Source organism: Cervus canadensis, chromosome 3 (genome assembly GCF_019320065.1).
Source record: "Cervus canadensis isolate Bull #8, Minnesota chromosome 3, ASM1932006v1, whole genome shotgun sequence".
Lineage (NCBI taxonomy): Eukaryota > Metazoa > Chordata > Mammalia > Artiodactyla > Cervidae > Cervus > Cervus canadensis.
The window spans coordinates 93,447,520-93,465,375 of NC_057388.1; the positions used below are offsets into that span (position 1 = coordinate 93,447,520).

A 17,856-nucleotide genomic window follows, 5' to 3' on the forward strand; every position below is an offset into this window, starting at 1 on the left:
CATTAAAGTGGTATCATAGGCATATCTGAGGTTATTGATACTTCTCCCAGCAATCTTGATTCAGCTTGTGATTCATCCAGCCTGAAATTTCACATGATGTACTCTGCATATAAGTTAAATAAGCAGGGTAACAATATATAGCCTTGATGTACTCCTTTCCCTATTTTGAACCAGTTCATTGTTCCATGTCCGTTGTTCCTTCAACTTAAAACTACACTAAAAAATAATTTAAAAAAAAATTTTTTTTTAATTTAAAAAATATGATCCAGCACATAGCACATGTTTGATTCATGTTGGTTACTTTTGGAAGTTGCATTAACTTAGCATCCCTGACACAACAGATTTTATTCTTGATGTGTTCTGAGACCAGTGTTGGCACTGCCCCAAATTCCAAGGACTTCCTGCAATAATTCACCATTCACTTTGTGATGATTTCAAGGTAGATAGAACTTAGCTTTCTCTACAGATTTCTCCCCCTAATAATGGAGTACTGGTCAGCTAACTACCACCTACTGCCTTGACTATCTTTACACCTGTGTGCATGTGTGTGAATACACATACTAACACATGCACATACACTCACACACACACAAGCACATATATACCCACATATGTGCACACACATGCACATTTAAGATGACTTCCTACCTGCTACCAACCCTGTCCCAAACAAAAGCAGAAACTAGTTCTCCTTATAAAGGTGTCTCAGGAAATATCTCTAGTGAAGGCCACATACCCATAAAGAAAAAAAGAAAACTTTGCAAAGGTAAAATATAATAATAGTTATAATTCATAATATATAATTCATAATAATATAATAATTCATGATTGAAAGAGGCACATTGGAAATTAAACTCAATGTTTTTAAGAAAAAGAATCCTAGCTTGGATTTAATAAGTAGACTTTAATTCCCAGTACAGAGAGGGAAATGAAGAAAGGAGGAAACAAAGGAAGTATCACAGAATGAGACACATGAAAAAAGGAAATGACAGAAGAAATATTGATAAATATCTCCCCATCCACCAAAAAGAAGTTGAGAGGGAAAAAGAAAGCAGAGAGAAGGAAAGGGAAGGAGGAAGCTTCAGGATGCTCTGGCATGGAGGAGAGACCACGACAGACACAACAGGAGGTCCACTCACAGCGCCATTCACCTGAGTCACCGGCTTGGTAGTGCCGTTACCCAAAGGAAGGGCAGCATGTTAAGTGATTTGAAATCTCTGACGTTAACTTACTCCTTAATTGTACCAGCACAAACATGCCCTATTTTAAGAAAATCTGGTATTTGAGAACCCATATTGAAAAGACAGGTTTATCAGTAGGTGATGGTTCTCCTGCCTTTGTAAAATGCTTTTTCTCCCTTGACAAAAGGAGTTGCACCAAGGTTTTTCAGTAGCATGACTACAATCTCCCCAGCACAAAAATTTAGATTTTCATAAAGCTTTTCAAGAACCCATCTGTCACATTCGTGGATACATACCTCCCTTTGTCTGTGTCTGTCTTTCAAGCTACTCTGTCCACTCGCGACGCTCACGAGCTCACGAGCTCCGCTGTTTACAGAAGCTCTCTGCCTTGACATGTCATCACTTGCTTGATGAAGAGTTTGTTTCCTGTCCAAAGTTACTGGAAGGAGTTCAGCATCAACTGGGGGTCAGGGAGGAAATGAGAGATTCCTAGCTGAGGACATGGGAGCTGCTGCTTCCAAAAGGGGGGAAAATTCACTTACAGTTCTCCCCAGACCTGGCTCCCCTTATGAGGAACAGTGCCAGGGAGGTTCAGAGAAGCTCTGTGATGATATAAGGGTGTGAGGATTGAGAAGACTTCCAGCTCCATCCTACAGTGGGACCAGCAAAGAGCCATTTTCAGAAGCACAGACAACTTCCCCCCAAACACAGCGCGTGTCCCAAAAGAGAGTCATCCCGCACCACCCGGTAAAGAAATGCGCTTCTTCCACCACCTCAAGGGTTACACACCCGCAAAGCAGGGCCCCGAAAGGCATCGTGTGTGTAGATGCTCCATTGAGCGCTCACTCCCTGTCTCTTCCTCCTAGTGCCTTACTTCATTCAATGAGCAAACACCTGGCTAGGTAGAGTTCCTATATGGTTGAAGAAGAAAAACACCCAAATAATAAAAGATGGGATCTGCTTGCAATGCGGGAGACCTGGGTTCGATCCCTGGGTCAGAAGATACCCTGGAGAAGGGAATAACAACCCACTCCTGTATTCTTGCCTGGAGAATCCCCGGGACGGGGTAGCCTCGCAGGCTCCAGGACATGGGGTCGAAAAGGGTTGGACATGACTGAGTGGCTAACAGACACGATAAAAGGTGAGGAGTAGGAGGAGGGAATGGGTCAGGGGAAAAATGTGCGTGGGTTGAGAGCCTGTGAGGGTGGCCAACCACAGTGACCACATGATGTTAATTAACTGCACTTCCCGAATGCTCCAGGATGCTGCTTGGCTCTGCCAGCCGTGCGCATCTTCGGCCTGCTTGGAAATGTTTGTTTCACCACTTGTAGGCACCTGCGCTAGAGGTATAATCTGAGAAAAAACCCAGCCGCCACTGCCAGCAAACCACCAGCACGACTCCTCGGCTTAATGAAGCTGGAGCGAGACCCAGAGGCTTAGAGGCTGCTCTTCAAGCTACTCAGATAAATTAAGAAAAGTGAAATTGTTTGCTTACAGACAGAACCTCTTTCTCCTGTTTCTGTTTGCTGTTGCTATAGTTATTCCAGAAGTGGTGTATATACAACAAAAAGACTTCACTGAAGAAAGGAAGGAGAAGCCTTTGCCCTCACTGCACCCAGCACTCAAGTCATGGAGGTTGGGTCCCACTGCCCAACCCACCCTGCATTTTGCTCAGAACAGGAGCCCACCCCAGGGAGACACATGGCCTCTCAGGAGACCCTTGAATCACTTTCTTTTTTTTTCCCCATTCTGACAACTATGGAGAGATCAGACTGAAAAATATAAAGAAAATTTCTCTTGGTTACTGAAGTAATTTTTCAAAAAAGAAAACTGATTTTTTCCCTTTATAACTAGCTAAGTATTTGGAAAGAACTCTTTGTAAGAGGCAGATAGAAAAACACTGAAAAATCAAAAATCCCCAAATAAACACCCGAATTTGAATTTCTAAAGGATTTATGAGCAGTATAAATAATACCTTAGGGAATAAGAAGGGAGGGGGAATTCAAGCGTTGCATCGTTTTGTTTTGGTTGGCTGAGATTTTATTTTTGTTTTTGTGGGTTTTTTTAAGGGGGGAAATGCTTGGAAAAATAAAAGCATCTAGTGATTTCAGAAGGTTTCTGAACTTGGCCTTAAAGTCTAAGTTTTGCTTTTCACTCCCCCACACAGAGATGCCATTAGCGGATGGCTTCAGGTTTTGCATGTCCCTCTCTTCTTACGCAGGGCAAATGGCTTGTCTCGTGTGCACAGAAAGGGCTGGAAAATATTTTCTGTGATCTGAGTGCAGCACAGAGTCTAGGATTCCAGAGGAAGTGGAGGCCTCCCGCTCCACACAGGAAACAATCTTCAAGCAGGCCTTAAATGCCAGATTCCAGGCCGAGTTTAACTAACCACTGACAGCTCTGTAAACAAAGCAAGGACAAAAAGAGCCCGCTTCCCCTTTTCTGGTAGTCATTTTGGGTTTGGGGGCTGCAGGGGAATTCTGGAATACTTGACTCCATGGCACAGAGACGCAGGAAAAGCGGACTCCTCAGCTGAAGAGCTGGAAAGGGAAGATCTTTCTGGGATTAAAACCATCACGGAGGAGGTAGGAAAGGAGAAAATGGTTGGGTTACAAAGAGCGGCGACTTCTGAGCTCTGAGAACAGTTTGATCATATGTAACTGCTTTGAAAAATGCTGCTGCGCTGTTTAGTCATGGTGCTCTTGCTGTGGTCTTTATTATCATTCTGATATTAATATTCTTTTAGGATATGCAAATTACACCTAGATGCTTGTATTATTTTATTTCTCTCTTTACTTCTGCTTTTCTCTTAGTTCCAGACATTCCTTTTCTTGCCACTTTTCTTTTTCTCACTTGTGTTCCCCTTTCCTCTTTCTTTGTTCACTGATTTTTATCACTTTGGTCTGTAGTTCAGCAGGTTACAAAGAACAATATCATTCAGTAGCTTTCGCGTGATCCCAGCAATATTTCAAGTCATCAGACCTCTCTGTCTCAAGATCTTTGCTTAAAAAAAACCTGTGATTCTGGAATTTTTACTTATTTGTCTCTAAGTTGCATGAATGGGACTGAATTTAGCCCATAAAGGATATGGCTTGGCTTGGGAGTCAGAAATTGATCCCTGGCTACCTCATTCATCTTCTAAAGTGTTTTTCTTAAGAATAAAGAAAAGGGGGATAAAATCATGGTGAAGGGCTGAGATGACTCATCTATGATATCGATTTTGCTTCCTCCCCTTTAGATCCAGACATTCTCTGGTCTCCCTAAACCTGAACCCACACAATGGATGATTTTGAACGTCGCAGAGAACTCAGGAGGCAAAAGCGAGAAGAGATGCGTCTGGAAGCAGAAAGGTAAGGTGTCTCTGTTCTGTTATCCACAATACTGGTTTCAGGCCTCGAAGAAAGATCACTGGCCTCAAGGGCCAAATGTATGGCATGCTAAACTGTTTGCAAAAGCAGTTATAGAAAATGTTCCCAGCCATTAAGACTCTAAATTCTGGGCAAACAAACATCAAGAAAAAGAGAGATTGGAGATTTAATTTGTGTCTTTCATATTACCCATAGACTTTTAAATGACAATGTATGGATAAAAGTTTTTAAATCACTTGTAATATTGAAATGCCCAAAAAAGTGACAAATATTGAATACTGAAACCATTTAGGAAATGGAAGTCTTCGGTCTGAAAGAATAAAGGCAATAAGGCCGGATGGACCTCAGGACACATTTTTATTCTTATGAGAAAAGCAGCCAAATCCAGTATTGGACGTATTATGGGTTAGTAGCTGGCAGAGTATGTTATTGTGGAGATTCTAATTGAAAGTTGTTGTGTTGTGTGAGGCCTCTGTTGTCTTGACTTTCAAGGGCAGGTTGGGGAAATGAAGCAGTGACATATGAAGCACAGGACATAAAAGCATCTTTTAAATCTTTAGGCCTCGGAGCAAAGGACAGCGGCATTTAATGTGACTTAACTCAGACATTTGTTGAGAAAGCAGAATAGGCATTCACAGAAAGAAAAATGTTAAACAATTATTTAAAATCAAATAGATTTTTGCCTCATAATATTAGTAATTCCAAAAGATGGTACTAAGATAATACCTTAGTGATTCTGTAGTAGAAAACTAGAAACTTACACCGATAGCAAAATATGTTTAAAGCATGTACTAAATTGCTTCAGTCATGTCTGACTCTTTGTGACTGGTAGCCTGCCAGGCTCCTCTCTCCATGGGGATTCTCAAGGCAAGAATACTGGAGTGGGTTGCTGTGCCCTCCTCTAGGATTTAAAGCATGGGATCTACTTATTTGTGTAGAGAATTCAAAAGAAGAAGGTAAGATTACTGCCTTTGATGAAGTTGGTCAGAGTAGATTGCTGTATGCCACATGGTACCATGAACAGTATCTGGGCTCCGTAGGTTCAGATCCCACCTCTCACTTATGAGCTTTGTGGCCATGAGCAAGTGACTTCTCTCTACACCACAGCCGCCTTATTTGTAAATAGGCATAATATCTATGCAGCTTCTGTGGTTGTTGTGAAGATTATTGAACTTAATCAATGGCCTAGACTAGTACCTGGCACATAAATATATGTTACTATTTTTTTTACTGGAGTGTAATTGCATGACAGTGTTGTATGTTTCCACTGTACAGTGAAGTGAGTCAGCTATATGTATGCATGGACCCCTCCCTCTTGAGCGTCCCTCCCACCCCACCCCCACATTTCACCCCTCTAGGTCATCACACAGCACAGAGCTGAGCTTCCATGCAATACAGCAACTTTCCACTAGTGCTTCCCACTATACACATGATAGTGTACATATGTCAATGAAACTTTCCCAGTTCATCCCACCATCCCCTTACCCTGCTGTGTCCACACATCCATTCTCTACACCTTCATCTCTATTCCTGCCCTACAAACAGACTCATTTGTACCATCTTTCTTGTATGTTATTATTTGTCAAAACCATTATCCTTAGCTAAACAAGTAAGAAACAACAGAGCAATATAGCCAGAACTAAAAAGTAATGCCAGGAAAAGGTAGTTGTCATACTGTGAGGAAACTAGGCAGGAAAAGCTCCCTGGAAGTGGAGGGTCATGGAGGAAGTTAACAATGGTGATGATGAACGAATACAAGGCGGGGCTGTGTAGAGGAGGCAGTGACATCTGCAGAAGCTCAGAGGTGGGAATAAGAATCCTAGTGCAAGAAACCTGTTGAGTGCTTCAGGAAGAATGAGTTAGATTTGTGTATCTTGGGTGTTTCTATTTCACATAAAAGGCAATAGACAGAGACTTTGCCAGGAATGAAAACATACTGGGGGATGTTATCTATAGTGGGCTAGAGTGTGGGGGTACTGGAAGGGTTAGTGTTGAACACCCGATGATGAGGACCCAATCAGGGCAGCAAATATGGAAATGAAGATCAGTGTGAGCACCTTTAGAGGGAGAATTAGCAAATCTTTCAGGAGAGGGAGAAACTCAAGACAATCCCACAGACTTTAAGTCTGGGAAACTAGAAGGGGAAACTGGGAAGTGTTGCACGCTTGGGTAGGCATGGGGAGAGTGCTTAATTTCAGGTAGAAACCACATCCAAAAAGAGATTTCCTTCAGGCGTTGAGAGAGAGACATTCGAATCTTTGTTCAAAAGGGGAGAAAAATTATTATTGGAGAAGTCAGTTTGGGCAGACTCAGTGTAGCAATGGTAGCACAAAAACAGAAAATGGATGGTAGCAATGGCGATGTGAAAGCAAGTGGAGACAGAGAGAGGTCATAATACATAATGGATGGACTCCCCTAGTGGCCCAGTGGTTGAAACTTTGCCTTCCACCTCAGGGTGCAGGTTCAATCCCTGGTCAGGGAGCTAAGACCCCACATGCCTCATGGCCAAAAAACAAAGCAGAAAACAGAAGCAATATTGTAACAAATTCAATAAAGACTTTAAAAATGGTCCAGATCAAAAAAGAAAAAATAATCTTAAAAAAAAAAATAAAAGATGAAATGGAAACCATCACAGGAGACGAAAAATCAAGGAGAGGAGGAGAACCCAGGAGGGCATGGGGCAACCATGATAAGTGTACATGGAAGTCTTATAGGGGTGTCCAGACCCATCGGAGTGTACCTCTCATCCTTTCCAATGATGTGTTATGTGACCTCAGTTTCTCCTGAAAGTTTACAAGATGCTGTACCCTGCTGCTAGGAACAGTGAAAAATGGGGAAATATACATAGACATAGCTTCCGTCTTTATGTTCCTCATGATATGCTAGGAAACCAAAGTGCAGCAGAATCAGAATACAGACCAGGCCAGGACCAGGGGGCAGATCTAACAGAACTGGGGCTAGAGGGAGTCAAGAGTGGGTACAGGAAGCTGGGCATCAGATTAGATCAGTATCTTCAACTTCTTCCTTGGTTGTGTGAATTGGGAAATGGGGACTCAACAGGAGAGGAATAATACAACAAACTTGTGGTTACACCCATATGATAACTACAGTGAATGAGCTAGGTCCTTTTAGAATTTTGCCTAAGAATTTTCCATACATCTACACAGTTCATTCCTTCCAGTTTTTTGTTTTGTGCCGAAGGATACGTCTTCCTTTAAAGTCAATTGTAAAAGAAATGTACCCAGTAAAGCTTAATTAGGTAACCTAAAACAAATTCACACAAATCTGTACTACCCTTGTTTAACTTACATTTCTTCAGGGATATTATAGCTCATGTGACTCCTTTTCTTCCTTTCTTTCTTTTCTTTCTTATTTTTAGAGAAATTCTTAAGTACTTCCTTATATTTGTACTTATTAAGGGGAACAATTTAGTTATGTTATTCTGTAATTTGTTAAGCAAGCCCATGTTCACCCTATAGGATTTTGTAAAATCTGATCATTTATGGAAATGGTGAAGGTCAGGCTTTATGGTCCAGCCAACTTTGATGGGAAATTTCAGGGTGTGCACAGGAAACAGATGTCCAGAATCAGGAATTAAGCGCCATCTAAAAGCATCTGAAAGGGCATAAGACCCTGGGCAAGTCTCTCTTCTTTTAGCTTTAAAACTTGGCTTCTTCATCTGTGACTGGAGTAGGGGATTGGCGGTAATTTTTATTTTCCTTTAGCTTTTGGTATTGTCTAATTTTTCCAATGATCATGTGTTTCTTGGCTTAAAAGCAAATAAAACAATAAGGCAGATTTCCATTTTGAAAAATAAGATTCTATGGGCTTTGGCATTGTACCTGGGGTCAGGATGGAGAAGATCAAATTCTTCCTTGGGTTTATAGAACTAAAAGAAAGAACTCAGCCTTGATCTAGAATGGTCCTAAAGCTCAGAGCCGCAAGCTCATTCATTCACTCACCCACTCATTCAACAAATTTTACTGGGCTTCTACTCTGCTTCAAGTTTTATTTTGGGGCACTGAGGATAGACCAACAGAATGACAGAATTGGGAAAAGTGTGCTTAATGCTTTTCAACCTGTGTAAAACCAGGTGGTGATCAGGCAACTATACTTATATGTCCTTAAATGTAATATGTACTCTGATATTCATTGATAGTTTTTAAAGAATGCTTATTCCCTTTGTATGCTGTACCCCTGTAGAGAGTGTGGGGAAATGGTAACGCAGAGAAGAGACTGTTGACTTTTCCTCTTCTTACCCACAAAGCCTTTCCAAATGAAAATACCCCGTTATTTTAATTAGTTGTTATTGAGTTTGACTAGCAGGTGCTGTTCTACTTTGCAATGATAAATAATTTAAAACTTGTACTCTCACCAGATGTTAAAACCACAAATTAAAATAAACCAGATTCTTTACATGTTTTATTCCTCAGAAATAGAGTTTTTAAAAACATTACTGAAAAATGTGACTGTATATTTCGGGCCATGCTGGCTTTTCAGGGTTTGGGACTGACAGGTCTTCACTGCATCTCAACCGCCTTGAGACTCCTGTGCTCACACCTCATTCCAAGGGTTTGCAGTCCAGTGCATTTCAAATCATTTGCCTGCCATCACCTAGACTGGGAACCTAGTTATATCAAAAATATACTTCCCTTCTTTGTCCTACCCTTAACCTATGCATCTTTTTACTACTCACTTGTCCTTGTCCAACATACTGTGTATTTTTACCTGGAGAAGCATATGGACAGAAGAGTTTGGCAAGCCCCAGTCCATGGGGTCACAAAGAGTCAGACATGACTGAGCAACTAACCCTTGTCCTTCACTTGACTTTCAGTCCTTCACTTGACTTTCACTCTGAGTCCTTAAGATGAAGACTTTAGAGTTGGTAAAGGAAGTACTTCATTCAGTCTTTAGATCTGGTAAAAATCCAAAGACTATCTATTGTATCTGTTCGGTACAAAAAAGTATGGAATATCTCTAAAGTACAAGACACTATATTGAACCAAAGGGATGAGTTCTCACCAATCCAGGCATTATCCCAATAGCCACAAAGCGCGTATCATAAATGAATTAGTAACTTTAGAGCCAACTTGATTAAAAGGGGAAGAAAAAAATTTCAATAGGCAGAATGAATTCAGCAGGTAATCTGTGAAAATCCTAAATGTTTTGTTTCTAAGGAAAAATGCTATTTGTATACATCTCAAATTAAACTGTACTTCTGAATCAATTACCTATTTGAACAAACAAGCATTTTGTTTTTCTGTCTATTATTCTTTACCTATGTCAAGGGGATACAAAATGAATAGGTATATTCATTCATTCTGCTTCCCTTTCTGTTTCTTTTATTTCAATCCCTTTCTACCTCTGTTTCTGTATTCCTTTTCTTTCTTTATGGCATGTGGGATCTTAGACCCCAACCAGGGATCGAAGCCGTGCACTTTGCAGTGGAAGCGTAGAGTCTTAATCACTGGACCACCAAAGAAGTCCTGTCTCAAAAAAAAAAAAAAAGAAGTTCTGCCTCTATATTTCTTAGTGCATCTTGATGTGTTTTCCTCTGGTCCATGTGCATCTTTATCAGTACTCAATCCACTTGTTTCTATTTCCATCTCCTCCTAATTATCCTGGATTATTCATAAACGTCCTTTTGTATCATCAGGGAATACATTTTCAAAGGGGAAAATGTAGGGTAAAGGGATACATTTTCAAAGAGGTCAAGTTCAGCTCTCTCTCTGTTCAACAAGTACCCCCCCCAAATGCCAAGCATTTTATGTGTATCTGGCAAAGATGGACTGGACACCAATAATACATGTGTGTGAATAGAACACACATTCTGTGTAAACGAAGCAACATGGATAGGCCTACCAGTGAGAGGCAGTAGAGCTTAGCAGTTAAGAGCGTGGACTTGAGCATTACACAGCTGTGCTGTCAAATCCACTGTCTGCCACTAATTAGCTACATGATCTTACATATTATTCATTCTTCCTAACATTCTTTTTCATTTTCTGTAAAATGGGGGAAATAAGACTATCCACTTCATAGGGTTTTTGTGGGGATATAAAGAGATAATACATGCAAGTATTAACACAGTACTAATCATCTAGTGTTTATTATTTAAATAATAATTTACTATTATTTAAATAATTATTTATTACTCATTGGATTACTTTTATTTATTGACTGTTATTCAATCAACATCAATATTAAATTACCCATCTAATCTGATTCTATGCAACACACAAAGAATTGAAGAAATCTTTTATATTTACCATAAAACAAAACAAAATAAAAAATATGAAGGTTTTGTTTCTACACTTCTCAAAGGACACAGGAACCTTAGGAAGTTGAGAAGCAGGAATTTGCTGTTGAGTGAAGAGTTTTGAGGATGTGACTAGTAACAAGGTCTGTCTCAGTAAGAAGTTCAGTTCAGTTCAGTCGCTCAGTCATATCTGACTCTTTGCGACCCATGGACTGCAGCATGCCAGGCTTCCCTGTCCATCACCAGCTCCCGGAGCTTGCTCAAACCCATGTCCATAGATTCAGTGATGCCATCCAACCATCTCATTCTCTGTCGTCCCCTTCTCCTCCTGCCTTCAGTCTTTCCCAGCATCAGGGTCTCTTCAGATGAGTCAGCTCTTCACATCAGGTGGACAAAGTATTGGAGCTTTAGCTTCATCATCAGTCCTTCCAATGAATATACAGGACTGATTTCCTTTAGGATTGACTGGTTTGTGAACTCTTTAGGATTGACTGGTTTGTGAACTCTTCATTAAGAAGAGTTCACACAAATTTAAACTGAGATCTTCTATTACATTTGGACTAAAGGGTTTTGAGCTTTGAGGTATCTGCTGGGAAACCTGCAGTGATGGTTTATCCATGAAGAGAGCTTCAGTGAGACATACTTTTCCCTGCATTTAGCTTGCTTTCAAAAGCAGCTCTCTCGCTTCTCAAGACGTGCACTCATTGCATTCCCAGCTCCTGCTTTCCATACCCGAATGTGAGTTTCTCTTTCTGATCAGAAGAACGGCTGCTATTGTACAGTTTTTATCAGATTCAGAGGTTCATATATGTAAATAAAGGGAGCGAAAACACTCATGCTGTTGTCATCATTCACACATTTTTATAGGCCTCTGAGATATACTGATGACTAGACATTTGAAAGTAAATATTTTTATTTCACTAAAAAAAATACAATTTTTTAAAGTTCACTGAGGCTAAGTAGTGGCCTCCCAGAACTCTATCATTGAAACCTTTTTACATGATTTAATGGTGTGACCAATCAATGATTATACAAAAACACTTTTATTTACAGAGCTTAGTGCTGTGACATTGAAATTTCAAATCAAAGAAGTTTTTTGTTACTCTGTAATCAGAAAATTGTTTCCCATTAGGAAGTTAATAAAGTATTCCTTTGAAACTGTCTAAATTAATAGAGGAGCTAAATTTGCTCAAAACTTCCCTTCAGTTCTCTCAGCAAATTCATCACTCCAGGGGAGCAAAAAATTGTTAAGATTTGTATCTGCATTTTTACTTTTAAGTTAAAAGATTTTTTTCAAGTAATTCATTTGAAAGAGATTTAAAAATATTTCTGTAAGGTTCTTATATTTATTTGATGTTGTGTAGGGTCAGCCTAACTTGAATGTAGGGGCACTGAGAAAAAGAGGTAATTTTCACTTAAGGGATCTTTAATTATTTATTTGTGTCTAGTCACATGAAAAATCAAAATATATACACATATTCATATTCTTGCTCTCTTTCTCATGCACCATAAATAGACATTATTTATTGCCTCTATTGATATGTAAATGATCAAATTATAAACGATGAAGATGGCATAGTTGGACCAATTTCCACTAACCTAACAATTCCTCTGGTCCTAAAAGTATCCTACTTTATGATGATCAGTAGATCAAGAATTCAGGATCTGCTTAAGATGACACTTGTTCAGTAAGAATGAAAAATCCAGATTCTTAAGGACTTCACATGCTGACCCATAACTTCATTCTTAGCTGGAAAAAAAATGTGGCACATACATGAGTCAATATACTTATAGTTTAAAATAGCACTGAAAAAAAAAGAAAAAGAAATAAAATAGTACTGAAATTTTCTAAACAATTTATATATGTGACTTATAGTGTATCAGTCTTCACTCACCTGAGGAGAGACGGGACAATGTAGTGGTTAAGCATGTGAATGATGAAGTCTGACAGACTTGAGTTCCAATCCTGACTTTGACAACTACTGGTTGGGTAACCTCATGACAAATAACTTAAACATCTCATGCTTCAATTTCTTTATGTATAAAAATGGGGATAATTATTCTACCGTACAGGATCATTGTAAACAATAAGCTAGTTAACCCATGTAGGGAAATTAACACAATGACTGTCATAGAGTATATGCTCAATAAATGTTAGGTGTTATTATTAAAGTCATATTAATGTTTTGGTAGGCTTTTGGTACAAAATAGTATTTTACTGGGTTTGAATTTTCACTGGTCTGTCAGGCCAGTCATTATGATTTGTTTCATCCTTCTTTTCTATACTGATCTGTATACTTGCTAAGACACTTGCTAAGATACTTGCTGAATACTTTCTACTGAAGTTGGGAAAGAATGAAAACTTCTGACCATAAATAAGTCTACTGCACAAATACAATTGCTGTATGAATATTTCAAAATCACATCTTGTAGCTATGAAATTAATCAATTCATTCATTATGTCTTTATCTTAAATATAGCATATAAAACTTAACTCAGAATATTACCTGAAGAGTTCAATTCAGCAAAAATAGTTCTCAAGTTGAAAAAAGTATAACCAGATTTTTCATCCAGTGTTAAAAAGGAAAAGGAACCATCATTTGTTTAGTATCAGCCACGTGCCAGGCTAGGTGATGCACTTTATACACTCTGTGTGTGTGTGTGTGTGTGTGTGTGTGCGCTCACTCAGTCATGTATGACTCTTTGCAGCCCCATGGGCTGTAGCCCACCAGGTTCCTCTGCCCATGGAATTTTCCAGGAAAGAATACCAGAGCAGGTTGCCATTTCATACCCAAGGATCTTCCACACCCAGGGATCAATACCGCATCTCTTGCATCTCCTGCATTGGCAGGCAGATTCTTTACGTCTAGTGCCACTGGGAAAGCCCCTATACACCTTATATCATTTAATTATCAAAACAACTGTATGATATTATCTTAGTTTGTTCACTCTGTTATAACAGAATACCATAGATTGAGTGGTTTACAAACAATAGAACTTTATTTCTCACAGTTCCAGAGGCTAAAATGTCCAAGATAAAGGCAACTGCAGAATCACTGTGTGGTGAGGGTCCACTTCCTGGTTCATAGACAACTGTCTTCTCACTGTGTCCTCTCCTGGCAGAAGGGGTGAGGGAACTCTCTGAGGTCTTGTTTAAAGAGAGCACTTACCCCATTCATGAGGGTTCCACCTTCATGACCTAGTCACTTCTCAAAGTCCCAAACTCTAAATACCATCACATTGGGGATTAGGTTTCCACATATGAATCTAGTGGGAGGACCCATTCAGTTTGCAGCAGACCTGAATATTATTATCCCTATTTTATAGCTGAGGAAACTGCATGTCTGAAAGCTTAAGTTATATATCCAAATTCATACAACTGTGGACCACAGTCTGGTTCTGCCTGCCCCAAGTCTCAAAACCTTTTCACTGTCATAAATTGATCAATAGAATTTTTCATGTTTCAACTGGTTGTCTTGGCTGAAGATCCATCATCTCTACAATGCCAAAATAACTCCCTAAGATGAGGAGGGGAATCATTCAACGAAGTTATGTGGCAACAGAGAAAATGAGGTTATTGGGCTTAATTGAACTGCCCTGCTTATTCAGGTAAATTACTTACATGTGTAGACAAAGTCATTGTTTTCTTTGCCCTCAAAAAAAACGCCCATGTTATTCCCATTTCACAGAAAAATAGAAACAGAGAAGATCAAATTTTCTCCCTCCTAGCCAAAGGAGGTTGTTGGCATAAATCTTCTTGACTTTTCTCTGGATTTTTCTCAATAAGATTGTGTTCACCATTAGGACGGGACTTAGTCATATCATCACTCATGAAATCTTAAGGCTGTCACTAACTTTATAGATAATCTGCTTCAGTGGAATGTTACTTTTTCATTTTTGGACCACACACTACTTTGAGTCTCTGATGAAAGCTATAGACACTCCTCCAAGAAAAATTTATATATGCACCCACAAAACTTGGCACTTACTTACTTTCAGTGGTGTCATGGTCCTCCATCCACAGACCTCATGGGGGCCCTTGGACATGGGGCCAAGAATCCCTGATCTAATGAATTTTAAAAGTTCATTTTACATAAGAAGAAACCTATCTCAAGGGATGCGGACCTCCTCAAGATCACCCAGCTAAGCTGGGGCAGAGCCTGCTGGCACAGTGCAGGCTCCTGAATAGATGGAATTGTTGATAAAGGTGCCATGGCTATTGATTAGGAAAATACAGCATGCTTTGGGGAAAATAGTGTATATTACAGTGTAAGATGTTTTTTAAATTTAAAAACAGCTTTTGGATAATATTACAAAATAAGAGGAGATTGTAAGATTACTTCCCAGGGAGTAAAATGAAAAGCAAAGAAAGATAAGTAGATAGGCACAATGAAAAGTTAGTTGTTAGCAACTAGGAATTGAACTTTGCTGTCTTAGTCAAGAAGGAAAAGAAAACTGTGGTGATTTTCCAAGGAGAACCCTGTTGCCATCAATTTTGGAAGTATTTTATTTGACATACGTTGTCTTGGCAAGATTTCTTTATACCAAGCTTAATTATGATTCTAAGTTATTATGTAGGATTTCTCCATCCTTACCAGTTTCACCTGAGCAATTCAAACTCATCAAAGGATGTCTCTCTATAAAAATGAGAGCGGTAAGAACTGATATGATTAAAGAGGATCTTGTGTTTCACCTTTATCACTACAATCTTTTGGGAGAATGGGCAGATTTGAGTGGGACACAGACATGAGGATGTCTCCCAGAAAGCAGAATCATGCAGACTTGGGAGCGAGTCCTGGCTGAGTTAGGAAAGATGATTCTACTTAGTCTCTCTGAGGCCATTTTCTGGTCAGAAAAATGGCCTCATAACAATTCCTCCTCATGGGGTTTCATATAGATTGCAAAGCACTAGGTAGATAGATGACTGCTGCTGCTGCTAAGTCACTTCAGTTGTGTCCAACTCTGTGCGACCCCATAGACAGCAGCCCACCAGGCTCCCCTGTCCCTGGGATTCTCCAGGCAAGAACACTGGAGTGGGTTTCCATTTCCTTCTCCAATGCAAGAAAGTGAAAAGTGAAGTCGGTCAGTCGTGTCCAACTCTTAGCAACCCCATGGACTGCAGCCCACCAGGCTCCTCCGTCCATGGGATTTTCCAGACAAGAGTACTGGAGTGGGGTGCCATTGCCTTCTCCGAGATAGATGACTGATGATAGACAAATGGATAGATAGATGATAGTAGAATATATATGCTATATATGACATGAATACATGATACCTTGATATGATTAAAAAGTGTAAGTGACAGTGTTAGTTGCTCAGTCATGTCCTACTCTTTGCAACCCCATGCACTATAGCCCACCAGGCTCCTCTGTGCATGGAATACTCCAGGCAAGCATACTGGAGTGGGTTACCATGCCTTTCTCTTGGGACTCTTCCAGACCCAGAGATCAAACCTGGGTCTCCTGCATTGCAGGCAGATTCTTTACCATCTGAGCCACCAGGGAAGCCCCATGATTAGTGCATGGTAAATGTTACCTGTCGGTGCTAGTTTTCAGCTGGCTAGAAGACAGAGTAAGGAAGGAGCTATTGGGAAAGCCCCCTCCAGAGTCATCTCCCAAGAAACTCGACCCCTCTCCAGCAACATTCTGGGGTTTCTGAATCACTGAGCATGTACACAGACCCCATGTCTTCAGACAATCTGGTTTCCAATCTACTCCATTTCAAATCTGTTCTAGCAGTCACTTTGAAAGTGATGGGAGAGTTATGGATATGAAGTCTCCATGCTGAAAAGAAAATCTACCTCCTTATTTTAAAGTCTTTTTTTCTGCTATACTAGTTTGAAGCCAAGATAAAAATATAGGGTAGTCTGGTATCTAACATATCAAGATTTTTTATCTTGATAATTTATGTATTACTTAATCACATATTCTAAACAGGGTTTTTTTTTGTCTAGTTGAATTATGGTCTTTTTTCATATTACATAATTGTGGTTTCAATACGGCTAAAGAAGTAACTTAAAGACTCTCAACATAAAACTATACTAATAAAATAAAGAAGTTATGTGCCTAATTTTTGCAAAATAACTTTTCATCACTTTATTCTAAATTAGTGATTTTATTCATTTTAGTTATGAAAAGCCAATACATACAAAATAATATTATGTAATGTATACAGAGATTATAGGGCTTCCCCGGTGGCTCAGGAGAGTGCAGGAGACAAAGTCTGATCCCTGGGTTTGGAAGATCCCCTGGAGAAAGGAAACGGCAACCCATTCCAGTATTCTTGCCTGGTAAATCCCAATCCATGGGGTTGCAAAAGAGTCAGACACAACTGGGCAACTAGACAACAACAATATAGAGGTTATAAATCATTGTAATGCATACATTATAAACTTGTCGTTCATCTTAAGACCTAGAACATTTCTAGTACCACTGAAACTCCCTCTCCAACCCCACTCCCTTGCCGTGCCCCCCCCCACCCACAGAGGAAACTAGAACCTTGAAAAATAAAATTCTAAATAAGATAATATGAACTTAGGTGATAGTTTTTCTAGGACCCTGTGATCCAAAGTTTTCCAAAGATTCTTTCCAGACTCAAGTGAAGGTGTTCATGAGAAGCCCACTGTTCTCTGAGAGGGCAACAAATTTGCCTTTCTAAACATTGAGGACCAAAGAAGTCCTTCTATGTCTATAGCTGGGAACTTTGGAGAAGTATCACAAACAAAGAATTTTCTACAAGCAAAGAATGTTCATCAAAATCAAATAAAATGTAATGAAGACTATCAAATATGTATGTTGAATACATCTATTCCGCTCACTGGTTTTCTGATTGACCAGCCTAGTATAAGAGATCTGCGTTGCAGCCATCATTTGACCAGGTGGGAATGTTGGACAGGAATGATTACAGACTATTCCAAATTCTTATTCAAGGGAAATCTATCTCAATTGCTTTGAAGTCTTCTAGGGAAATTCTTGACCTTTATTAGCCCAAAAGTTCTTAACATTGTTACAAGAACATACCACTGGATGTGAAACATGAGCATGCTGGAATG

The 17,856-nt window shown here is 39.6% G+C and overlaps 1 protein-coding gene across 8 annotated transcripts in view; it reads left to right on the forward strand.

The window, feature by feature from the left end:
* The window catches only part of CALD1 (caldesmon 1), a 227,603-nt gene that overhangs the window by 119,318 nt on the left and 90,429 nt on the right, over nt 1-17,856 (forward strand). For 7 of the 8 annotated variants that reach the window (XM_043463767.1, XM_043463770.1, XM_043463769.1 and 4 more), the window contains one exon: nt 4,420-4,531. In XM_043463767.1, coding sequence (XP_043319702.1) covers nt 4,461-4,531 — 71 coding nt within the window. In that variant the 5' untranslated portion in view covers nt 4,420-4,460. Of the gene's footprint in view, nt 1-3,353; nt 3,767-4,419; nt 4,532-17,856 lie in introns of those variants that run through there. The other variant, XM_043463772.1, reaches the window with a different exon arrangement.